Source organism: Dermacentor andersoni, chromosome 7 (genome assembly GCF_023375885.2).
Source record: "Dermacentor andersoni chromosome 7, qqDerAnde1_hic_scaffold, whole genome shotgun sequence".
NCBI lineage: Eukaryota > Metazoa > Arthropoda > Arachnida > Ixodida > Ixodidae > Dermacentor > Dermacentor andersoni.
The window spans coordinates 159,008,133-159,034,429 of record NC_092820.1 but is presented as its reverse complement, the minus strand read 5'-3'; the positions used below and the strand labels follow the sequence as shown (position 1 = coordinate 159,034,429).

At 46.4% G+C, this 26,297-nt stretch overlaps 1 protein-coding gene and 1 long non-coding RNA gene across 3 annotated transcripts; one reads left to right on the top strand and one right to left on the bottom strand.

Annotated features, from left to right (window-relative positions):
- Positions 1-1,776: 1,776 nt before the first annotated feature.
- On the bottom strand, positions 1,777-22,312 carry LOC126533516 (BPTI/Kunitz domain-containing protein-like). 2 transcript variants are annotated; one of them, XM_055071907.2, is made up of 6 exons: positions 20,306-22,312; positions 13,888-14,121; positions 13,384-13,560; positions 10,877-11,050; positions 9,711-9,890; positions 1,777-1,998 (listed from the first exon to the last, which is right to left on the bottom strand). In XM_055071907.2, the coding sequence occupies exons 1-6, from the start codon at positions 20,346-20,348 to the stop codon at positions 1,958-1,960; spliced, it is 849 nt and encodes a 282-aa protein (XP_054927882.1). In that variant the 5' UTR covers positions 20,349-22,312; the 3' UTR covers positions 1,777-1,957. The 2 variants fall into 2 exon arrangements, with proteins under 2 accessions (XP_054927882.1, XP_054927883.1); XM_055071908.2 differs by lacking the exon at positions 13,888-14,121 and having other exon boundaries at positions 20,306-22,307.
- LOC129385322 (uncharacterized) lies at positions 2,005-5,161 on the top strand. Its single transcript, XR_011895855.1, has 2 exons — positions 2,005-3,830; positions 4,655-5,161. It is a non-coding gene; the product is annotated as an uncharacterized lncRNA (long non-coding RNA).
- Positions 22,313-26,297: the final 3,985 nt, after the last annotated feature.

The window sequence follows — 26,297 nt, the reverse complement described above, 5'->3', positions numbered from 1 at the left end:
CGCACACGTACCTGCGGATCGTTGCATTTACAATGCAACATCTTGTTGGAAATTATCAATTTGCGAAGTCCATCAAGCAGCTTGAAGCCAAAACAGACGAAGCTTAGACGAATCCATTTACTGTCATCATTCCTCCCGTGTTCTGAACCGCCATACTTGAGGCTACTGTATACAGATACTCGCGCCAGAGCTCCTCTCTGTAGTTAGGGGCAACGCCTTTAATCGGGTGCGCATATTTTGTACATTCACCATAGCGAGTCTACTACATGCTAAACATCTGGGGTTTGTTGCACACGTGTAGTACATATCTTACCATTTAGCAAATGCCAAAGCGAAAAACTGTCACTTCTGTTTTTAGCGCTGTTAACGGCGCTCGCTTCAACTTCCAATCTGCTCACTGCATTGCGCAGGACAGAATGAATACGATTGGCTCCGTCATGAATAACGACGACTCTGACGATAGCAGTGACAACGACTATAGATCATTTGCACAGACGTCATCGCGGCCGCCATCTTTAGGTACTAGCACGTCGAGGAGAAGTGTAACCAAGAAACGTGAACGCACGACGGGCCCATCTTATGTCGAACGACAAAGCGATAACAGTGATAAACCGGGGAAAAACAGTCACCGTCAATAAGCGAAACAATGTGCGTGTGATAATACAATGCATTGACGTATTCGTGGCCGCTTTCTTTGGGTACTAGCGCAGTGAGAGGTGCGTCCGTGACGTCACATGAAAACTATCTATAGCATAGCGCGTATGTGAATGGCTAGCAGTTTGAATTGGGATAGTTGTTGGTTTATCCCAGCATAGTGAAGAGGCGCAAAGAGCGACAACGACGTTAACGAAACGAAGACGTCTTCGCCTCATCAGCGACACAAAATGCCCTTATGAATTTATCGCGGGCGAGCCACTGCCTTGAGACGCTTGGCGCGTTTCGATTTGGCCACCTCGACGAGCTGAACCGTTGCAAGACTTCGCGTTGCAGTTCAGTAGCGTCTGTGCGTGTTCGCAGCGTCTTCTGCACTTCGAAAGGTATAGCTTGCTCTGAAATTTACGGCAACGAAGGCATATAAAGCGTAATAAACAAAGCCGCAGGAACGTCTGAATCCACAAGCACGAAGATCATACAAATCCATGTACTTACCATCGTTCACATGGTTACTGAAACATGGTGGCTCAACGATCGCAGCGCCAGAGTTCCCTCAAGTAAATAAATTTAGGAAACTCTATGACATAAGCACCGCTTGTGCGTCGCTGGTTGATAGTCATACAGGAACTCGATACCTCTCGTATTCTTTAATTTCCTACTACGTCAGGGGGGTTAGCGTCCCGGGACATGTTGAAAATCAAATCTAAGACTGGTAGCAGTGTCCTAATAAACAGTTATGTCAAGCATTATTCGTCGCGTTACATAAAGTAACATTACTGTCCGAGACTACTATATCTTCAGCTACTAAGAAAACCTAAAGGATGTAGAAGCATGTGGAGGTCAGGCTCTGTATGAGGCGCAGACGCTACTTTTCGTCATTTTCCTGCCTGTTTTAAAGGGAGAAATAGGTGACGGCACCATGTTTGTGTGACGTTTGGAATAAGCGTATTCCCCAGATCACCTGAACATGGCAAGATGCAGAACGGCGACGTCAGCAATCCTGTGAAACAAATCAGCTGCGACAATAAAGCAAACAAATCTATAGCAGGTATTTTGTTGGCGTTGAAGACGATGTGCAGGATCCCTGGGATCGTAAAAAATTGACTTACTTAGGCTAGCAGATTGATTCGAATGTATACAGTGATTTGATGGTTTTTATTTCTGAGAAGTGACTGCGAAGTAGGTCACGTTCTTTCCGTTTCGGTCACATAGAAGTACCAGCAGGAGATATAGATCCACAAAACGTCTACAAGTGGCAGTGTTGCGACTGTACAGCTTTCGTGAAGGACCTCCATTCTTGTTTTCACTTCATATACCGATCTCGTTTTTTAGGCGTGTGTTTTCCTGGAAAACAAATTTAACAGGAGTTGTAGTGTGCGGTATTAAATATATTGCGTTCGACTCGTGATTACCGTTAGACTCGCGTAAGGGCCGCACTTCTTTTCCCCACAATTTTGACGAGGCGCGGCCCTTACAGGGGATAGAACTTTTTTGGTCAAAATGGTGCCGGCACAGCCTTGACTTGTGCGGACGCCGGATACCCGGATGAACCATAGCATCATTGCAACCATAGAGTTAGTAGAACAACTCTAGAGGAAAAGCTGGGCCGGAAAAGTGGGAACCTCTAGGGCGCCGCCCTGTTGCTACTGGTCAATGTGGCCAGCGCAATTACTATTGAAAGAGCTGAAAACAAGTACAGGTCACCGTATGCTTTGTCATCTAAAAACGCATACCTGAGGTTTTATGAAGGTGGTGGGTTAATATTAAGTTTACAGAAAGCGATCACTAAGTCCGTGACTTATGTAAATCACGAACTACGCATTCATTTAATAAAGGATGACGCGAATTTCGGTTTCGAATCTGTTTTTTGGATGCGTAGTAGTTTCGTACAGTTTAGGTTTGACATGCGATCGCGCGTCGACATCGGACGCTATGGCACACTCGTGCCTTCTCTGCCACCGAAGCCCCGAAGTGCCCAGGCATATACCTTCACATGTAAGTAAACGAATGTATCTCCTTGTTGAGAATATCACGCGAGTTGGCAGCTCTTGTGGGGCATCACAATCGTTTGAGAAGCGTCGCAGTAGAGCATTTTTCTACATGCGGAGCGGCGTTTTTATTTGCAGGTTTCCCTTCAGTAGGAAATTGCTGGACAGGCGGACCAGCGCACCGGAATTGTACTGGCGAAGCCACAAGCAACTCAAAGAATCTGTTTAATTGTTGCACTTTGAACAATTATGCTTCTACAAAGGCCACAGCAGAAAAACAGCCTGATGCCGAGTATTTCTGTGCCACGAAGTAATCAAGAGGCGAGTGCCTAATGCGGACGAAATCAAGTGCATCGAGACTTAGAACGACAGAAAGCTGAGCTAGTTGGTAAGGATTCATTATGCAAAACAGAGGTGAGGTGTGCAGACAGGACACAAGAGTAGAGAAGTGGGCGGCGCTCGTGTTGCATGTTTGCTTGTAAATACTCTATTCTTGTGTCCTGTCTGCACGCCTCACCTCCGTTTTGCATAACGAGTGTATCAACCCACATATTAATAGCGTAGGCGTTTTATTAACTGTGCAATATTTTCAACACTTCCTTGCATGCCATTTCATGTGGAATATCTTTTTTGGTCACAAATTTGTGCAGCGAATCTATTTGCATAATCGACTTCGGGCCTGTAGGTCCGTTCACTTGCACTTGATGCTGAGTCTTTTACATATATCCATAAACTGCAGATATGCACATCAGATCCCTGCGAGCATTTTCAAAATTCAGTTATTTTAGACAACAGGCACATATGCAATACTGACATAATCTCAAATACCACTAAGCAGCTGGGACACATTTTTGTTGACCATACTCGCAGGTAAAATAAGTAGATTATGTGGACAGCTCCAGCTCATTTTCCTTAAATCAGTGTGTACAAGGGGTATGCAAAAATAATTTTTTTCTCGCGCACCGATTCTTTTGCTGTATAAGCAAGAGAACCCACCATAGTGTAACGTATCTTGTACATCACACTAATAAGTGCTTTAATTTACGAAGTGAGATGAGTTACTTTTATGGATCATTCAGTCATATCACACTGCAAGCTGCATTCATCAATCTTCAATTGGATTTCGCATGAAACATGTTTCCCTTTTATGCAGATATGCAATGGCAAGCCCTTCCGTGTGTTCCAAAGGTAAAATTTAAGCTCGAAATTAAAGACATTTCTAGTCAGAAACAAGCAAAAATGGTGAATGCAGAGTCTCAGAAGCCCAAGGTACAGAAATTATGAGAAGTGTGGAATGATTTTAAGGAAAGAATGGTATTTGAAGATGCAAGATTCTTTAGTGGAAATCAAGCAAGTCAGTATAGGTAGAATACTCTGAGAAATTATGCGAGTAATGGGATAGCACACAATGGGTCAGGAAATGCGTTGTTTTTCTGAAAAACTAAAGCTGATGACTGTCATATCATGAGTCACTTTAGCATCATGAGACTGCTGTTTGATAAATTCAGAAACAAACCAAAAAGCAAGCCATGCAAAAATAAAAAAAAACTATTTAATGATGCTCTCTCCACACTGGGATAAATAATAAGAAACGGATCACGTCTAATGTGGACATATCAGACACCTTGTGAAACACTAAAGGAAAAATTCAGTTTCGAGCTATGGCACTTGCCGCATAGATGTGGGGGGCCTTGCACCAATAGTAATAGTTACCACTGCATCTAGAAATTTAAAGCATTCATGCAGACAAGGACGATTCTTTATATTTTTGGCTACCACTTCAAATGCCTCCACTAAGTGTTACAATGCTGCACGCAGCCATACTAAGGATCTCGCAGCAACACTTGCAGGTAAACAGCAAAAGCAGTCAAAGTGCTGGTGTATTCTGGACACTGTCTTTGAAAACCTTTAGGCAAGAACAGTGCAAGAAACAGACATAAGAACTGCATTTATTTCTATAATTCCCCATTTGAATGGCCTTTTCTTTTTCCTTCAACAATGCCTTCGCCTAGCCACAGCAGCTCCCTCATACAGACTCCGCAAGCCAAGAGGCCGTGGAGGCAAATGCAGGTAAGAGGCAAGAAGCAATAGCACTGGTATCGACATTCATCTAATTTCTTTCTTTTTCTTTCGTTTAGACAGCCAGCACACCTCGAACAGCCACCTTGACTGCGGGTGTGTCACCCTAGTCACCAAGGAAACATTTGAGGGAAAGCGACAGGCAATGTGAACAGCCACTTCTCCATGTAAAAGATACTCTTTCTCTCGGATGACTCCTACGTTCGCCACGCCAGCACGCTTGTGCACAAAGATGCCGCGGAGGCACGTGCAGGTCAGAGGCAAGAAGCAGTGGCACTGGTGTCGACATTCGCCCAATTTCTTTTTCTTACACTGAGGCAGCCAGCACACCTCGAACAGCCACCTTAACTGCGGGTGTGTTAGTAGATTCCTGTTGTACATATGCTCATAATAAACTTCAGTAAACTTGAACTTGATAATAAACTTGAAGGCAAATGGGACATTGATGCATTGTTTTTTTGAACATTTATTATACACATACAATATATGTTATACTTTGCAGTGCTACAGAGCGTATTTTGAAGCTTCCCCCTATATTTTGCACCTTTAATTACGTATGTGTTGTGTGGCCCTCAATTCAGTTCATGTTGTAGCAGATGTTTTGTCTGTGTATCACACATTGGCTTAAGCTCGTGATATCCACATACTTCTCTCACATATACAAAATAAAGTTCTATGTAGTCCTCAGTGTTACAACAAAAATGAAAGTAAACAATCCGATCGTGGAATTGTGTTTATTACAGTCATTCCTATGACAGTTACTGACAAGTTGACAACTTGAACTGGTCAATCCGTCCATAGCCTCCTCTATTTTTCAAAAATAAAGGAGGCTATGATCCATCATGGCAAGGAATTGTATGTATACATAAAAAAAAAGGGGGGGGGGTATGTGTGTGTGTTTGTAGTGGGGGGCATAACAGGATTAGCGCGGTACGAAAAAAATGTACCAACACCGTCCTCTAGACCCATTCCGTTAAGGTACCGTAACAAAGCGCATTAATATGATGAAGTTCATACAACCAACTCTGATATTACTACACACGCCAGGCGACGCGAGCTACATTTGCCATGACGCATTCGCGACTGCACCGAGGCAAAAGAAAGATCATGGGCGCAGGTGCCTTTATAAAGTATTTCGACCTTGCGAGGCACTGCTGCGCGTGCCAGGGGAGCTGTCTGTGCGAACACTCCCTGGCACACACCTGCCTCGGCGGCCCCAACCTACGTACCGTTCTGCTTCAAGCTTTGATCCCCCCACTGTCCCTTGGGTGCCCTGGAGTTCCTGTGCCGCCTGCTTTATTATAATCTCAGGTGCTCTCCTGACACTTCCGTTTGTCGGCTACATGTGCCCTACAGCTGGATCAGTACTTATAATAATAATGAAACCCGATCTATCGTCGCTACGATAGATCGCGAAAGCGGCTTTTGCAACATACCGCGCCCGTGCGAAGAGAATTATGGAACGCCAACGATGAATCTGACCACAGCTTCGAGCTAGTAACCTCGTCGAGTACGTGACACTCCTGCAACAGGCATGACCGCTGAAAACCGCATACCGCCGGAAACTTCAACAGGATCATCCCTCGGTTGCATAACTGCCACCTGTACGGCCAACATGGACCACACCCACACCGTCCCGCAACATAGAATAAAGAACCAACTTATAAAGCCCAAACACACGGCTGCACGCACACATCACGACAGTACTAGGGAGACGCCATGCTGCTACGCTGCTACGGTTGCCGGATTAAAACTGACTACTGTCACCAAGTCTAGCAAGCGTCTCAGGAGCTGGCAACCTCGGCGCGTAGCAACATGGCGGCGCTCTTGTGGTTCCCGATTTCAATGCATGGGCCCTATGGGTAGCTTGTCCTCTAGAGTCAGTATAGTAACTCTATGATTGCAACGCGCTGCTCTCGCCATCTAGTAGCGGCATGCGAAAGCACGCAGATCGCGAAAATTCGCCGATGCGCGAGCGCAGCATGGAGGGACCTAACGTGATTGCTTCTCCGTCGGAATGTTCGTTTTTTTTTTTTTCAAATTTGGGGCTGCCAAGTTCGTGGTGCGGCCCTTACACGAGTCTATGCGGTACTTAGTGCACCGTGTAAGTTCTTAAGGCCTTACTAGAGTTCTCGCAGTGTTTGCCAGGGGTACCAGGAATATTATTTTCAATATTACGCGGGGGCTTCTCTAGACGTGTCATTAAGTTGCGAGCTTATGATTGCTGTCCGCATACTAACTGATTTTTAAAAATCAGTTTGGTGCCTATATATATTGGCGGTGTTCGATTTGCACCCATGATAAGAACAAGGCAAGTTCAAAGCAGAGGTATGCAAGCACGACACAGGCTGTCAGCCAGACTACGGCACCGTAATCGTGAACCTAAATTCTCCTAGCCAATTTGAAGCGTGGCAGTTATTTTTAATATTCTCCACGCATACACTAGCTAACGTGAACATGCTCAAGAAAGCTGGCTGCCGTGAGAACGCATACTGACGCCAGACAGGCTGGCACCTGCGGCCGCCGCCCACTTGAACGAGAACGACAAAGTGCGTGGTGGTAGGCGTGCTATCGAGTGTCAACCGTTGATCAAAAAACACCGTTTTGCAAAAGTTTAGCGTGGTAACTTCGTGACAATATTTCGGGCTCATAGATGAAGAACAAAGAAAATGCAGTGAAATCCGGATAATTCGAAATCTCTTTATCCGAATTGACTGATAATTCGAACTGCTCTGTAGGTCCCGGCAAAGTCCTATGCACTAGAACAGAGAAACACTCCCGCGAATTCGAACTCCCAAGAACCACGCAACGGGCTTTTGCCGAGACCGAGCCGGAGACTGAGACCGAAGCCGAGACCGAGCCGGAGCAAGCGGATCAGCGCGCGCCCTCCTTTCCCGTCCGGCTTAAATGGAGTCGGAAAGGAGACTCATGCTTGATACACGTTACCACGCGCTCATTTACGTACCCCTAGCTCCTAACGCGCGCGCTCGATCACGTTATCTACACCAGTATAGACACGCGGGAGAACGACGCGCGTCAAGTCACCATCCTTCTCGGCTCACCCTCGCACGTTTATGCCGAACCTAAGCTTCTTCCGGCGCATGTCGTCGAGCACTGACTGGAGGAAAGATAAGACTCCTTCAATACGAGCGCAGTGACCGTTTTGGTTTTGCGCGCTGTGTCGCACAATTGATTAGCTGCTTTGTTTGAGGGGGCTCTCCTTCGTTCGAACTCCGTTTTATTCGAATAAACTTCCGGTCCCTTTGGAGTTCGAATTCACATAACTCGACTTCATGTCTTTAGATGTCGCTTCATATAATGAATCTGCACGTTCGACCTCAGGAAGGAAGTGCTTATTTATTAATTTATTTATTTATTTATTTTTACTTATTTTGTTATTTCTCATTCCCAAGAGACATGGGTGAATGTTATGCAGCGGACAATGCAAGTTTGTGAATTCTATGTAGCATTCCTGTTTTATTTCGATAGCAATTACATGGACACTCCAGGCGCATTTTTGCCGTCGCCGTGATGTTCGGTATAAAGTCCAAGGGCGACAACTCCGTCGCCGCGCACCGTATGATGTATGTGCGAGTGAAAGAACGCGAGGGGAGCCGAAGATTGTGGCTCAATCTGGCACTTTTCTCATCGCTAATTAAACATCTTCATAAAACTGATCTACTTCCTCATCGTCGAGACTGTATGTTGGAGCGTAGGCTTGTACTACCTTTTATTTATATCTCTTATTAAGTTTGATTACGACAACTGCTACCCTCTCGTTAAAGCTGTAGAATTCGTCAATGCTACCCGCTATGTCCTTATGGATTAGGAATCCTACCCCGTATTGCTCCTTATCAGCGAGACCTCTATAGCTGACCATTATTTAGCGATGTGTAAGCCTCACCAGTTGTTCTAATCTCACTAAGGCCGATGTTATCCCAAACAACGTCCGAGTTCCTCAAAGAGTCCAGCTGCGAGTTTTAAAGGTTGGCAGGGTGAATGGTCATTTGAATTCCGAACCACGCATGGCCAACCACTTCTCTACCACCAAAGTTGCTCATACTTTGTTTTTCATTTGTACAAAGTTATTCCTCGGAATTTTGAGAACGGCAGCCCACAAACAAATGTACTGAAAAAAAAAACACCGACAGCACATGTCCTTTATGTTAGCTCTTCTCAGAGTGAAATATTTGGAGATTGACCCACACAAGAGGCCGCGTTTCTGCCAGAAAGCTCGCCTTCGTGCAGAGCGTTCGCAGCCAGTGTTTCCCGGTAAACGTTACTGTTACATGGGCTGCAGTTGCCGGGAAGCATGAAAAGCAGTAAGGGGGTCTTTGAACGCAATCGAAGCTTAAGCGTCCTCCAATTTTTGTTTTCTTTTCTCCCTTTCAAACAAAAGAGAACCAGAGAAGAAACGAAAATATCGCAGTATATGGGGAGCACTACCCGCCGTGGTTGCTCAGTGACTATGGTGATGGGCTGCTCAGCACGAGGTCGCGGGATGGAATCCCGGCCACGGCAGCCGCATTTCGATGGGGGCGAAAACACCCGTGTACTTAGATTTACGTGCACGTTAAAGAACCCCACGTGGTCGAAATTTCCGTAGTCCTCCGCTACGGCGTGCCTCATAACCAGAAAGTGGTTTTGGCACGTAAAACAAACCCATAATTTAATTTTTATGGGGAGCACCATCGCGCAGTGCGGTTCAACCCGGATGTGCGCGCGCCTTAATGGTCACGTGACTGGATGAGGGCACGCACTGTGCCCTTTCGGTTGCGATTCGGCGCCACGCGCTCTGCCGTCCGTGTTTCGGCTTGACACCGACAGTATACATTCTCACAGCACCCGTGAGAAGTCTTGAGCATGGGCGCAAGGTGTTCTGGAATCAACGACACACACACACATCGTTCTTTTTCAAACACATTGAGAACTAAAGAGAAGAAGACAGCCGGAATAGTTGTGCCGCCCCTCCACGAGAAAAGTACTTACGCTTGCACACTCGTTCGCATTCGGTTTTGTTTGGAAATCTGTTGTATTTCGGGCCCTTCTTCTTTGGGAAAAAAGTTCTCGTCAGTGTGCATTCATTGGTGTCGGCGTCGTAGAAGTAGCTTTTGAAGGGCCTGAACCAGTGGGTATTTTTTTGCGTATGCTTTAGGCACCTTGAGTTTCCTGGTTTAAGAAAGAAGGAAAGTTTAACGCTTTTTCCGGCACCTGTAGCCTATTGCGGTGCTCTGCAAGAATACCCACACCAAAAAATATTATATAGTAATAGTGCTACCGTTACTTTAATTGATAAATAATGCACAAGGTTAATATTTAAGGTCTTGATATCTGTAGATGAGGTTAAATCATTCCGCTTCGCCGACAACACACTACCATATGTTTCCTTGACGTTTCCTGCGCATACAATGTTCACAGTGACATTTTTTTTTTATGTGCGGAGGTAGTGTATAATCCTTTTCCAGTTAAGTATACCCATGCTAGCTACGCACCGAACATACCGAAACAATATTCACGAAAATTTCCTCATCTTTAAATTGGAAGGTGGGCAAAGGTTCGGTGTCGTGCTTATTTATTTTCTTGTTGCTTATTTTGATTTCAATTATCTTTAGACAATGGTTACGTGCATATCTGATACAATGAATAGCAAAGCGAAACCGATAAATACCATTTTCTGATTACTCGTTACATTACCAGAAGCAAGCAAGTCTTCACGAGTAGCAGGAAAAATTTTATCAATAAATGTATTGGAGGATTAATTGTTTACGACGAAGAGAAAGAGGAGGAAGAAATGACATCGGATGCTGCGATTGCTTTCTTTCTTCCGCTTTGAGGAACACACTGTAAAGTATTATTAAGTTGAGTGGCATTATAGTCAATTACACAATATCAGAGCGATCACTGTTATAAGAAGAGGCTTGGCAAACAAGAAGAGAGGCATTAATGAAAAATGGCAGTATGTCATCCTTATGTGCTCGCACAAGCTCACTCGTTTCTATATGTTTCTCGTATGTTCTGTGTGGCCTAAACGACATTGTACCAGAAAACAGCGAGTGCGAGCAACTTCTTAGGCGTCTGTCGCGGAATAGGAACCATACTAATGCACATCGTTCGAACTCGGCGGAATAGGAAATTTGTAGAAAAGAGGCGATTACTTGCGCACGTCATCCAGCAGCTTTTTGCATTCTTGAAGTTGTTTCGGTTGCCTCCGCAACCAGTGTAGACGAACTGTTCACAAGATTGAAATACTCTGTTGTAGCCGAAGCGAACCTGTTTTGAGTAGCAGTCGCCTTCGTTTATCGGGAGGGAGCAGGCGTCGTTAATGAACTCTGTAAAATGGAAAACGGGAATTTGTGACGCGGAAGAATAAAGGGGTGTAGGGGGATCTCAGCTATCACTAGTCATATGTACTATAAGATGACTGGTGGTGCATTCGGCTTGTTCCCACCGCACTACGACACTGTTTGCACCGAGGCAGAGGCCTCTGGGACATTGGAGCCAGCTCTATGGGAACTCTGAGAAACTCTGGAAAAAAAAAACTTTGGAGTAGCCAAGAATTGTCAATAAATCTGAATTTGTTGATTACTCCCTAGTTTTTTGCAAACGAGGGTATGCTTCTAAGTATTTAACACAAAATATAGATGAATAATTGGAAATGGCTCGTGTCGATTTAGATTTTACTTGCGAGATTCAAACGAAACAACTTTCATTTCCTTGAGCCAACGAGAACAGAAAGTTGCGCATACATTGCACGTATACACTCAACCACAAAAGTTGAGGAACCACGAGATCTCAGAAAACGTTCAATTTCCGAACAGCCTGTAACGGCAGTCAGTAAAACCGAACATCACGTTGTTGTTCACATACACTGGTAGAGTTCGTAATAGCGAATACTATAGGCTGCGTTGTGAGGCTGCGCAGACATTCAGCTTTTTTTCTCGGATCTTGTGTTCCGTAAAATTTTGTGGTTGACTGCACGCTCGGTCCCCTTGTTTCATATCCGAGCCTGTATACATTAGCCCAACATCTCTTTTGTCGTCACGGTCAACGAGCTTGGCGTCTTGAAAGCGCTATTCGAGATAGCATGAAATGCTGCTTTTAAAGGTATTGTGCCGACGAAGGTCTTTTAAAGTCAGTGCTCTTATGCCGCCGTTAGAGCAGTTGGTTTAACTAAATTGTGAGGTTTGAGGTCCCGCGACACTGACCAGAGAGAGGGCTATGTGAAACGCTGTAGTGGAACACTCATGGTTAAATTTTACCACCTGAAGTTTTTTAACGTGCACCTAAATCAACGTAAACGAGCGTTTTTTTTTTTTTCTTCTTTTCATTCCTCCCTTACAAGAACGCGGCAGCATCAGCCGAATATCCAGCCCCCGCTGTGCCACCACGGCAGGTCGGTTAGTTGAGTTGGCAACCTGAGTGGTCCTCGTAGTAGGCAGTGACACTTTTCAAAATGCGAAAATTTCGCAGTTATTTCGCACTCGCCAGCTCTGAAAAGTTTTACCTAAACGTGTGTATATCTTCGCAAGCAATAAAGTGAACAATTTTTTTTCCCTCGTACGCGAGACAAAACAAGAAAAACGATCATTTATGAGCGTCAATAAAGAAAAACGCGTTTCGATCAGTTCTTTTATGACACTCTCAGTAACGCACATGTTTCAGCTAGTTGGCGCCTCATTGAGTTGACGTGTCAGTTTTTTTTGCCCAGACTTAAGTCCGTTTCATTTTTCTTTGTTGTCGCTGCTTTAAAGCAAGGCCTGCGCTACTCCTGACGAGGATTTGAATAACCTGCAGTGTGCTCTTCCGAAGGTGAAAACCTTGACGAGCAACGCAACAAAAACATGAGCAAAGAAGACACAAGTACAGAGGACGGGCGCCCGTCCTGTGTACTTGTGTCATCTTTGTCCGCGTTTTGTTGCGTTGCTCGTCAAGGTTTTCAGCTATGAACAAACTAGCCAAAATAAAGCTTTTATTGCTTCCGAAGGTGCGGGACGAAATCGACGGCCAGCACCTCTGTTCCAAGATGGATGCATCCCCGAAGCGCCTGAAGGGCTGGGACAATGCGAAGAGTGAAGCTTTTCGAGCTCTGACCGTCTTCTTGTTATTCTCAGTGTTGAAATTGATTGTTCGTTATGCTTCACGGTTATATACCTTGCTTCTCGTCGTTCACTCCCTAGTTTGGTCGAAACAAGGCTGTGCTTCTAAGTATCTAGCACAAAATATAGCTGAATGATTGGAAGTGTAGTGGATGAAAGCACCAGCGTAAGGAAGTTTGGGGCAAGCGTTTCTATTAACAGGTCACATGCTACAGAGAAACTTAAGTGCCAGAAGCACGTCCTTCACGATGAACTCTCCACATTTCCAAAATTAAACTATCTCTCTCTGTGTATGAGGGCCGGCTACATTGATTCAAGTATTGTGTGCTGATTTCTTGCATAACTTGAGGCGAATCGCAAAAAGCACGAGGACAAGAGAAGGAAATGAAGTCACAGCGCTTCCTTCTCCTTGTCCTCGTCGTTTTTGTTTTTTTTTTGCGCTTCGCCTCAAGTTGTGCAGTACAACTAGCCCACCAGCTCTGACTTTGCTTTACTGCTTTACTGCGTCATTACTAGGTGACATTGCGTGGCCACTTTCTGGATAGCGGCTGCCGAGGACATCTTACCTGCACATTCAGTAAGGCAGTCCAACTTCGTGCGAAATGTGTTGCTGTTCTCATCGCAACCGCCGTACATGTAAGACAGACACGTCCTGTTGTCCGGGTCAAACCAAAAGCGCTTCTCTCGCCGCTTCTTGCAGAGGCTGTCGTTCTTCGGACCACCGCACATTCCGTAGTGTTCATCTGTTGATGTCACAGAGAAAATGTGAACACGTTCCGCTTTCGAAATCAAAGGTATGGCGATAGGTCGTCTTGCAGGGATGAAAAATTTTATCAACGTTAAAAGAATTGCTGCCATGCACGAGGAACACAAAGACAGAAGCAATAAATGACTGCACACTTGTGCGACCTTGGAGACGCACAACCTAACTTCCAGCGAAGCTGCTTCGTTCGAGCAGTTAGCAAATGCGTTTCACTTTAGTTAGCAAACGTTGTCGTTACAGAGGCTGCAGCTTGTCGCAGCGGATACATTCGACAACTTATCTCTTTTTTTGTGTGTGGTGTTCTTACCTCTGCACTTTTTGTTACAGTCTTCTTTAGTTTCAAAACTGTTTCTTCCAGAGTATCGCGTATCTGGGTAGAATGTCTCGCATCGTGCGGCAGTCCCGTTGTAGAACCACTTCAGACGAGCTTTTGACGTTCGGACACGCCGGGGTTGTTGTTGGCACATTAAAGGGACTTGTCTTGTTTCCCACTCCTCAGAAGAGTCGGAATAGTCGTTTTTCGAAGAGACGCAGCATATCCCTAAATGAGCAACAATAGCGTTAGTTTATATAACGCGTGACAGAGGACACATAGGGCATAGTATCAGTATGTGTCGAAAAACCAAACCAGAAGAAAAAAAAATGCATCAGATCTACGCACGCTGCAGGAAACTGCTCGTCTGAAGCAGAGAATAGTCTCGTCTTTCATTTCATTCATCATGCCCTGGCTTACTTGCTAAGCCTTCATTTCAAACATTATCAAGATCCAATGCACACGTCGGAAACCTGCAATCTAAGGGAAGCGAAGTTTTTGGTGAACTTGGCACTCAAATGCTATGTAATTAACTGCGATCCGTGTGAGTGTGTTTATTTTCATCCTAAACAAACGTATACCCTTACACAATGTTTGTCCATCACACAGACAACAAATTAAAAACCTCGCGCAACGTTAAATGTTTGTGCATTACACCATTCACAAGCTATGCCGAAACGCAAACAGCAAAATGCATGTAAAGGACCAGTCCCACCTTACTTGGCAAAAAGCCGACCGAGCAGACGCCGCTTAACACGCGAAAGAGAAGGAAAGCTGAGCTTTAATAAAATGTGGTGTGCCTGTGAAGGCATATAGTTGTTACACTGAGGATATTCACAAAATGTCTGTCGTCTCACTGCGTAATTTCGCAGGGAACAAATATAAAGAAAGCAAGCGAAAGGCGAATACCCGCACGCCCTACAGGCATCGCACACAAATATCACAAGCCCACGAATAACGTCAATATGAGAGCACCAGCGCTTGAAGCATGGTCCAGTACTTGGAACCATCACCCACCATGCAGGAAAAGGAACTCCACTCAAGTTCTTTAATCCGTATCCATATTATACATATTTGCACACACACCTTACCACGGTAGAGGCGACGCAGCCTGACATGAAGACATTAGAAAAAAGAATGCACACAGAGAAACGCAGAGCACACAAAGATGCTAGCGCCCGGAAATAATGATTACGGATGATTGGAGATTTCAGAGAGCGAAGCTATTTGCCAAACTTTTGAGACCGTCGAATGAAGGCTTCAAGACTGTATAAATTTTCTACACTTCCATTGCGAAAGCTTTTCAAGCTTCTTACGCATCAGCAAGAATATATTTTGTGCTTCTTTATACTCATTCGTCCGGTCAGAGTGACGACGGCGGCGTTCTGCACTACACCGGATCGCTCAATGTTGCTGATACTCAATGCCCGTGCTCACTGCCTTTTTTTTTTTTTTTCAATAGAAGCCGTCTTACTTCTATTTTCTACCATCGAATGCAAAATGGTGAAAAAGGCCTACGCGGAGTCACAGTTTATGTAGGATGCTTGTACTTAACTGCCTAAAAAAAACTGGCAATTTGCTACACGTACGCTTCGCGACCACTCGTGGGATTGCCAAACTTTATGAGAGGACGTCCGGTCAAAACAGGCTGATGACTACTTTCGCGTGATTCAACGTCAACTGTCCGATGTGCTTCGGCAGCTACTCGGACGACCTGCCGTGGTTGCTCAGTGGCTATGGTGTTAGGCTGCTGAGCACGAGGTCGCGGGTGGAGGCGAAATGCGAAAACACCCGTGTACTTAGATTTAGGTGGACGTTAAACAACCCCAGGTGGTCCAAATTTCCGAAGTCCTCCACTACGGCATGCCTCATAATCAGAAAGTGGTTTTGACACGTAGAACAACATAATTTAATTTAATTTAGCTACTCGGACGAGCGAAGCGTTAAGTTTAAGCACGCGCTACAGGACGGCCCGCGAAAGAAGGTCGAAGATTGATCGTTTACAGCACACAGAACATGGCGATCCATAACGCTGACCAAAAGTTTTCCATGAGCACCCCGATGTGCGCCGCCCTAAACAGTAGCATGAGTATTGAAATCACCACATACTTTATTAGTGTATCAGTGCTTTTCAGCTTACTGCAGATGCCCGCGAAAAAAAAAAAAAACACCACGTGACATGCCCGCTTGCGCGTCGGGATTGCACTGCTCCCAAGCGTTCCACGCACAAACGAACATATCATTTAGCCGGGCGTGCTAATCCGACGTTTTGCAAAGCGCTCTACAACTTTCTAATTGGAATTTCTTGCCTAACTTCGTTGCTTCGGAAGTTGGTTAATTAATCTTGACTATTCGTATAAGGGGACATTACACTAGCGCGTAAAAAAGGACACAGACAGGAACATGAAATAGACACATAGAACGCTATAGACACACTAGCGTTCGGTGTGTCTTTTTCATGTTCCTGTCCAGGCACGTACCCAGGATATATTTTCGGAAAGGGGGGGGGGGGGGCAACCCAAGGTAACATTTCTATGCAAATAAGGGGGGGGTACCTTTACTAGTGCAAATGTGAATAACGCCCGCCATTCGCCATAAAGACGCGTAAACCCGTAAAGGAGAAATTAAATAAGGTGCATCTCAAAGGTAGTACGCCTGTAAGATACACCTCTTCTTTACTTGGCAAACAAGGAACCACATCGAATGGTCTCGCGCAGGAAAGCGCAGGAAGAACACTGCCAAGAACAAGTACACAAACGAAAGTGCAAAATAAGGATTTCTATCATTATCATCAGCCTATTTTATGTTCACTGCAGGACGAAGGCATCTCCCTATAGTAGATTTCTATAGTAGCATACAACTTACAAAAAACAGCAGTTGGCAACCAAGGCACACGGATCGCGCGGGGTTGTGTTACTCCGCCAGCCAATCACAGAAGCAAACAAAATCGTCGTCATGCGGCCTTTTCAAAATGTCGTCGTACTTGATACCTCCGGAGCGTCTGCAGTTCTTGAAGAGTCTTCTCATCGACGGAACCAATGAGGTGTGCAACAGACATGGACAAAGCGTATGGAGTCTGAGCATTTCACTCTTCAAAAGTCTACCCGCCATGGTTGCTTAGTGGCTATGGTGTTGGGCTGCTAAGCACGAGGTCGCGGGATCAAATCTCGACCACGGCGGTGGCATTTCGATGGGGAGGAAATGCGAAAACACCCGTCAACTTAGATTTACATGCATTTTAAAGAACCCCAGGTGGTCTAAATTTCTGGAGACCCCCACTACGGCGTGCCTCATTATCAGATCGTGGTTTTGGCACATAAAACTCCATAATTAATTAAATCTTCAAAAGTCTGCAGTACACTTCATTTCACTGCTGAGCCCGTTTTACTCATGAAATTTCACTGCCAACTGAAGTGAAACTTGACATTAAATAGTTACAGCGAAGCAAACATTTTATTTCAGTTCAATAAAGAATTAGGCTTTCGCCATTCCACTATAATAGGCGAGGAGAAACGTATAAAATTACGAGCTAATAATTTTGTTTTTGTGGTTACCGCTTTATTTGGGTAATAGGAAAAGTTTGAGGGAGTAGGAATAAACTTTTATTGTAGAACCAGCACTTTATGATGGCCGGGCCTAGGCCTCCCATGAGGGGACGTCGAGGGCTTGCCTCGCCGCCGCCTCACGGGCGTGCTGGGTCGCCCAGGTTTGGTCGTCGAGGGCGGAACTCCGCAGAGCCTCATGCAACCTCGATGATAGGGTCGTGGTGTTAGTCTGTGTGTACTGTGCTGGGCACTCCCACGGCATATGCGGAAGCGTAGCCGGGTGAATGCCACAGCACCGGCAGTTGGGGGTAGTGTAAACGTCTGGGAATACAAGGTGGAGGCGGGCGGGTGAAAGGTACGTGTTTGTTTGTAGCAGACGCAAGGTGGTAGCCTGCGCCTGGCTGAACTTGAAATGAGGTGGGGGAAAGGTTCGGCGACTGAGGTAAAAGGCCTTAACGAGATCGTTATAAGTGATCAGATTGTCCCTGGTGTCCAACTCATCTCCAGTGACTCCTGCGCGGTTGACTAAGCCTCGCGCAATGGAGTGGGTGACCTCGTTGAGATTGGGGAGGTGTGAGTGGACAGGGCCCGCATGGGCCGGGATCCATGTCAGGGAGATCATGCTGTCTTTAGAGTGTGGTGCCTGGCAGAGGATGCGAAGAGCTTGGGGAGAAATACGGCCTTTGCTGAAGTTAGTGACGGCTGAGCGAGAGTCACACACGATGGTGTGGCAGGTGGGATCTAGAGTGGCCAGGGCGATGGCCACTTCTTCAGCCGTCTCGGCAGTGGGGGTAGTGGCGCTGGAGGCGTGGTGTAGGACTCCATCGCGTGGCGACGGCCACAAATCGTGTGCCATGGGAATATTGGGCTTCATCAACAAATGTGACGCCAGGTGCGTGAGCAAGGGCTCTTATGATAGGTCCAGCCCGAGCTTGGCGCCGGGCCCTGTTATATGCAGGGTGCATGTTTCTAATGATAGGGCCTATGTAGATTCAGCTACGGATGTCGGTCGGGATCGGTTGTTTGGGGCCCTGTTGCTGATGGTAGGTGAAGCCAAGCGTGGATAGAGTAAAGCGTCCCGTTTCAGTAAGGGTGAGCCGTTCAAGCCGAGAGCGTTGTTGGGCTTCAATGAGTTCGGCAAGGGTGTTGTGAACTCCCAGTTGGTTGAAGAGTTCAATGCTGGTGTAATGCGGGAGGCCAAGTGCTTGCTTGTAGACCCCTCGTATGAGGGTGTCGAGCTTGTTTTGCTCAGCCCGGTACCAGTTGAGGTACGCAGCAACGTAGGTAATGTGACATATGACAAAGGACTGCACGAGGCGGAGAAGACTTTCTTATTTGAGTCCCCCTCGTCGGTTAGAGATACGTTTAATAAGGCATAAGGTGTTTTGAAACTGAGCACAGATCTTGTTGAGAGCCAAGGCGTTGGGGCCTTTGGTAGAGATGGTGAGACGGAGGACCCTGATACTAGGGACGTGTGGGATAGGACTGCCATCTTGAAGGCGTAGGGTGATGGCGTCACAGGGTCGGTGATCAGATTGGTGTTTGGGAGGGTGACCCCGCTGAATGGGCTTGTAGAGAAGAAACTCCGATTTAGCCGGCGAACAGCGCAGTCCGGTTCCTTGGAGACAGGCTTCAACCGTGTCAATCGCCGTTTGGAGGGCTAACTCCACTTGACCATCACTGCCACGGCACGCCCAGATGGTGATGTCGTCGGCGTAGATGGTATGGTTGATATTGTCGACTCGTTGTAGTTGCTGGGCAAAGCCAATCCTGACTAAGTTAAAGAGCATGGGAGAGATAACTGAACCTTGCGGGGTGCCTTTGCTGCCAAGGGGAAGCTGGTCTGATCGTAAATCCCCCGCCGAGAGGGTGGCCGTGCGATTGCAGAGGAAGTCACGAATGTAATTGTAGGCTCGCTCTCCCAGGTGGAGGTGGGAGACCTGGTCAAGGATAGCTGCATGGGAAATGTTGTCAAAGGCTTGAGTGAGGTCGAGTCCGAGGGTGGCTTTCATGTTACGGGAACGGTCGTTTAGCACTTGATGTTTGAGCTTCAACATAGCGTCTTGAGTAGAAAGGTGAGGGCGAAATCCAATTACGGTGCGGGGATAGAGAGAGTGGTCTTCGAGGTGACTGTTGATGCTTGCTAAGAAGGAGTGTTCCATCACCTTGGCTACGCGTGAAGTGAGGGAGATGGGCCTTAGGTTATTGAGGCTAGATGGTTTGCCAGGCTTTGGGATTAGGATAACGTTGGCAGTCTTCCAGGCAGCTGGGAGGGCGCCATTGCGCCAGCAATCGTTGATGTAGTCAGTGAGATGGGACACGGACTGTTACGTGCCTGTATACGTGCCTGTTCCTGTCTGTGTCCTTTCTTACGCGCTAGTGCAATGTCCCTTATACGAATAACCGCGAACTAGCCCAGCTTTCAGCCCTAATCTTGACTAATTATCCAGTTAAGCAAAATGCAGAAAACACCGTGACACACTACATACAAAAGTGAGCAACAAAAATTCGGTCGCATCGTCTTAGAGCGCACCGGCATATATAACTCTGGCTGAAGTTGGCTGAAGCACCCTGTATGTATGTATGTACGCGGATATATATTGTTTCTCTTACAACGCCGCATTTATGTGGTTCTATTTGCACCCAAGATATTAAACTTGTTTTTGGAAGTTGGCAGAGTGCTTGAAGCCAGCTTCACCTCCACCGCCGGTCGGCCCGGTATTTCACTATTTCCAGGATCGGCCCACGCATTCCTATCCACGCGCCCTGATAGGGACGTATAAGCCGGCCAGGGTACACCCCCCTGGTAACGCATGCAGGGGATGCATAGGGGGCTAGAGGCAAACAGCTTCGCAGTAGAAACTTACCCATGAGCAGGAGCAATGAAGGCAGACATCGAACTACATCCATAGACGCTTTCACCGGCCGAGGAACGATGACTGAAGAACCTGTGCAGTTTCTTCGTTGCCCATTTTATGACTGACGTGTTTGTGTTAGGCAGCAGACATTTTTCGCGTAGAAGAAAAGAAAGGTACAACTGAAAGAGAAAAGAGTGTGATGTATCAGTCGATCGTTTCTTTGTGATGCCTTTGTTGTATGAAATACGGCTCAGTGCAGCAGGTGTGGTGACTCCATCAAAAAGTCTCGGACTTTGAATGCCTCGAAATGAATTTATATGCGGGTCAACGGAATATACTCTGCATCCATCGACGATTTGAAACAACTTTTCACAGCATATGTCTCAAGAGATGACATTTAAACATGCCTATGAGCACTTTTTCCTGAAACTGGTAATTCAGCATGTTACTTTTAAATCAGAGCCTCCTAAAGATACTATATTCAGTTTGCGCGCTACTGTTCGGGATGAATGGCTTTTAGTAGTTCCAACATGTTTTGTCCGATTTCCACTCACTGCATCCCACGTTCAGTAACTTTTCTTGCTCCAGCAGGACGCCTCCTTGAACTTTATTCTTGCGGAGTAAGCATTATTCGCTAGGTGGAGGGGGGAGCAGTGTTTCTGAAAACGTTCTAATTATGCGATTGCCATCGAACCTTTCCCGGTCGTTAGCTGCGACGGACACTGAATGTGTGGCAGTCACTGATTAAGTGATCATTAGTTTTAGGTAATGACTCAGGACACATTCTGCAACCGCGGAAGCATAGTTTGCACGTGTAGAAGGCATGTAAGCTGAGAAGTAGTCCTGAGGCAGTTTGGAGATATTTGTTCACCAATTCTGTGACGAATGCCGGTGAGGTTCAGCGCTATCTTGTACTGCAGCTTTCAAGAAGGGCTTTGTGGGGATATAATGGGCTGAGCGCAAATGCACGTCATTGCAAGTTAGTTACAGCCTCGCGGGTATACTGTTTGTGTGAATAGTACAACTAAACGGACATCGGCTTATGTTTCTGAGCTTTAATAAGGGATGAATAAAGATTCGAAGAACGCTTAGTTAATACGCGATTTCCATGCATCGTAAGACCTTGAGATGGCAGGCATTTTATTTGACCTAACAATATCGGTGTACCCGAGTGTTTTCCGCGTACTTAATACTCGTGACCTTTCCACCCTTGACTTGTACTATATGTTTTGCAATGGGCTTGATATTACTGGATTTCTCACCTACAACCTGGTTGGTCGACAAGCGGTTTGTGCTTAGACCAATAACTGAAATGCTCATCGTAGAAATTACTTTTGCAATTAATTTCGATTTTATTTGCCGTTAATACTTTGGCATAATCGTTGTGCGCGCAGCCCCAGGTGGCTAAGAATAGTTTGTTTTATTACTACGGCCATCATAGCGAAAGTTGTACTGAGAGTCTGACACGGTAAATTTGGTCAACTCTTATTATCAATGCGTCTTGTTGGCTTGCCACTTCTGGTATTACTGCAGCCGATGGTTACATAATGCTCGACGCGCTGCGTGTTTTTTTATTATTATTTGCCGTCGGCCATCATTGTCGTCTGCGTCAAGTTGTTGCTAGGCCAACTGCTCATCATGAGTTTCACACTCATCATAAGTGAGTGTGAAGCTCCCCTTAGGCGAGCTTAGTATAGGCGGTGTCCGAATCCACAACGTAGCGATGGATCCCTTTAAGTAACATGACCCTCGTTTACATGGATACGGTAGAAGCGTACCGTCTTAATTTATCGTATCGCATATACTCATACGCCACCGTATACATGAATGTGCATTTTTTTGTCCAGAAAACTGACGGCAGCTAGTGTCATATTTGAAAGTTAGCGCTCTCACTTCCGATGAGCCTGCTTTTGCTGTCGCGTTGTGAAATGCTATACATTCATCAGGTTCACCTTCATTTGTCCGTGTGGACAAATTTACGTAACGTTTTATTTTGCGGTAAGGTACCACATATTGTTTCAGAATAATAAATATTTCCCAGCGTGTCAGTAGCGGTTGTCGCGTCCAGTGGTAGCCGAGCGCGACCGCCTCGGCATCTATATTCCTCAAAGCGGACTAGACTATGTTAATGACGCGAATCAAGTAACTCACCGATACTAATGTCATTTATTAATGACAAAGCCGACACTGTTTCAACGCGCATAACGTACTCGCAAGTTAAAAAAAAATAATAGAGAGTTTTAGTTTAGGGGACGCAAGCGGCTTGCGTACGCAAGAACTAGGGGCGACGGTACTGCGCATGCGCAGACCCAGACGTAGGGGTACGGTATTGCGCATGCGCAGTACCGTGGCCCCCAGTTCTTGCGTACGCAAGCCTCTTCTTGCGTCCCCTAAACTAAAACTCTTTAATATGCGACCTGCTTCGCATGGAGGAAGGGAAAATATAAGAGGGAGCATTGTATACGTCGTTCAGCCAGCATAGAAACGCGAACGCTACGCGAAGCCAAGTGGTGGTCCAACACGTGACCTCTTGCGTCGAGATCACAGAACAAGAAGCGAGATTTGCTGAGACGTTCGGTTCCCAGTAACTATGCCAGTAGTTTTTATTCGGCGTGCGCTTGTTCAGCTGCCCTGCCGTGGCTCTGCCTGCAGAGCAGGAGCATTAAAACTAACCACGCAGTTTGACGTGCGATCACGTGTTGGGCCGACAGATTTGGCTTCAATCGCGTAGCGGTATGCTCCCTCTTACCTTTTCCTTCCTCCATGCTGCTTCGTAATCCGCCATTTTAACGCGATAGCGTTAAGGAGCTCGTATCGCAGAAAAGCCGGTATTGGCGTCGTTGGCCGTGAGCGAAAAATCCCAGAAGGCAACTCATAAATAGAAACAACTTGCAAGATGGGCTGGATGAGAATTGAACCAGGGTCTCCGGAGTGTGAGACGGAGACGCTACCACTCAGCCACGAGTTCGATGGTTCAAAGCGAGACAAAAGCGCCTCTAGTGAATGCGGTGTTACCTTAGAAACGTGCCGTAGAAAGTTATACTGCGGTGTATATCGGTAATTATGAGCATGTAAATTACAGAAGTCCCAGTTAAACGAGTAGCGAAGTACGTTTCCGCTACATTTCTTCTGCACTTGGCGCACACGCAGAGCCATCTTGCGGCAAACACAGAAGACCCACTCCTCGCAATGTACGGCGCTGCCCCGACTAGTGGCGCGCCACTCGCCCGCTTCTCCCCTTCGTCTCGTCAACAGCATGCCGAGCGAATGAGTGGGGGGTGCGAACGTGGTGCGATAACGCTATCACGTTCCACTCTTGAAAGCGAAGCTTAAGCGTCCTCCAATTTTTTGTCTTGATGTCCCGCAGTGCGACAGCGGCCGCCACCGCTTGGTTGGCCGGTTGTCATCCCGCAGCGAATGCCTTCCAATAATTGTTGATAATATATGCTTCTGTTCACGTTAGTTTTCTAGAATGGTTCTAGTACACTGTAGTCAACCTGCGCCGCTGAAATGGGCATTTTCCATCTCAAACTGCCCCTGTTTGGCGCAGTGGGTGCGACACGCTTTCCCAGCGTTGATGTGATGCTGTGATGCGATAAGCTTGAAAGTTGATGGGATACGCTTTTGTCGCATTCGCGTAAACGCCGCTAGGGACTAATCTAGAGTGCTATGCTTTTTCATGACTGCACGATCGGGAAGCGTGCTGGAGCAGGAAATACGTCGTGACCATCATGCTTTGAGCCACCGCCTACATATAGAATTCATGCCTCGGCGGCAATGTGATTTTGTGAGGCTACTTTTCGCCATTTGACTCGGCGCTGTCTATAATACCGTCTGTCCCAGCTAACGTTAGCCAAGCTCTTGAACGAAAAAAAAAAAGATTATAAATGCCACGGTGCAAGATACAATTATAACACTTGCGGTGTTGCAGTCGCCAGAGGTTTGACAACCGAATACCGTAGGCCTTGGAATCGAACCTTAAATCGTGTTCTTTATTTATTTTATTTTTTTATGAGTAGGTTGAATAATGTTAGCTGGGACAGACGGCAGGCGTTCCCTGCCGCATGACAACAAAGAAAAAAATGATGAAATAACCGAATAAAAATTTTCAAAAAAGGAGGAGATGAAGGCATTAACGTATAGCCGTCCGACTAGTGCTGTTGCACGTCTACGAAGAACTGACAGTTTATAAAGTTAGTTGGTATAATTTGTACTTGTTGGTGTAAAGTTTGAGAGGAACATGTCTCTAGAAAAGTCAAGAGGACACAGACGGCAGCACTGCGGTTTCTTTTTCTCCCCCAGAAGGACACATATTCCGTCAGCGCACATAGGGAGCGTAAGAAATTAAAAAAAAAAAAAACTTATCTGTCGTGAGTCGGGGCTGTCATCCGTGCCTTACTGCTGACCCTCGTCTTTCGCGCTGAACGTTTAAACAGTCTGACGTCTGCAAAGACCTTAGCCGTAAAAGCCACTTTACACAGTAAGTGTGTGCCGATCTTCAATATACGTCTTTGACTCCAACCCGACAACTCGATAATACGTGTCACTGCGAATGTGCCGGCAAGCGCGCTGCGCGTGTCCATTGCCTCTCGCTGTCGCAGCGCGATGACTGCCCGCTGCTGGGTGACGTAAGCAGAACGTCACCTCGAGGGGCGTGGCATTGCGCTCGCTGCAGCCTCCTAGGGGCAACCAGCGCCGAAGCTTCGCGTGTCATCGGCGGCGCCGTAACACAGCCTATAGCGAGCGGTGGACACAGCTTCCAGCATAGCACATGCAGTCATTTCGTGTCAGCAGATTCACCGATCGTCTCGAGACACTTTTCACGGCTCCTCACGTGACAGGGAAACGACATGCTATAGGATGTAGCAGCGCATGCGCTCAACGCAGCGCGCATGGCCATGGACAGAACTTGGCTGGGCGCATTGAGCTATGCAAACGTTGATACAGGCGCGCGTCTGTTATCGTTAAATATGTCGTGTCATCTTCGCACCTCCCTATACCGGACGGTGTCAGTATACTTTAGTTACGCGTGAAAACTGTCGTAGCGCCCCCTGGCCACCGCTGCAGTTCCCAATACTGGCGGACAACTTTCTGTGGCTACGAAGGGAAAGAAAGCTACGGGTGGCGTGGCTGCTGCACATGTGTTACTGCGCCAAGTAGTCCGGCAGCGTTTGAGAGTGCTTTTGGAAATCTCGGAACAGACGCAGAATCGACGCAGCTTCCACGTGCGGCGGTTTCGCGTAGCCCCAGACGCGGAAGAGGAAAGCCTCAAAATAAGTGAACGTTTACAGCTCAGTGGCGTGTTCTGCCTCATTTACCTGTTGCTAATAAGGCGTTTATGTTTTGTCTTCCCCATCCTAAACTAGCGTGTTCTAAAACGTGGGACTCTTTTTCGGAAGCGCTCTCACTTGTTCGCGCTTTGCCTCCGCAGCTTTCCCTTCATAGCCACAGGAAGTTGTCTGCCGCGAGTATAGTTTCGGTTTCGCGCGCCCTGACCCGAACAGCGATATTTGCGGTAACGCAGTTCTGCGGTAGTTGCGCAGACGACCCACTTTCTGAATAAACACATGGAGAAGTGACTCATGCACCATAGTTGCCAGTCGTTGCATACGTCTGTCTCTCCTTAGGCAGCCTTTACCATTCGATATCTTTATTTAGACAAGGCAATTTATTGGTCAATTTCACCATTTTCGATTTCTTGCGAAACAATGCAGGGTATTGCAGTGTTGCCATTAGCTCCTTCAGCGAGCACAGCAGTCTATTACAAGCATTTTATGAGGTATTCTTCCTTTCTTTTTATTATTGTGCAACATATGTGAATGTACTTTTTGTATATCATTTACAAGCTTCTCAGTTGAGCTAACATGCAGTTGTTGAAGGCGCTAGATATTTCAAATATTGTAAATGAGCCTTTTGTTGGCAACGAAACTTCCGGGAACATTTCCATTAATTTCTTTTCTTGATATTGTGAACTTTCGATATTCCATAGGATAGTCAAAGG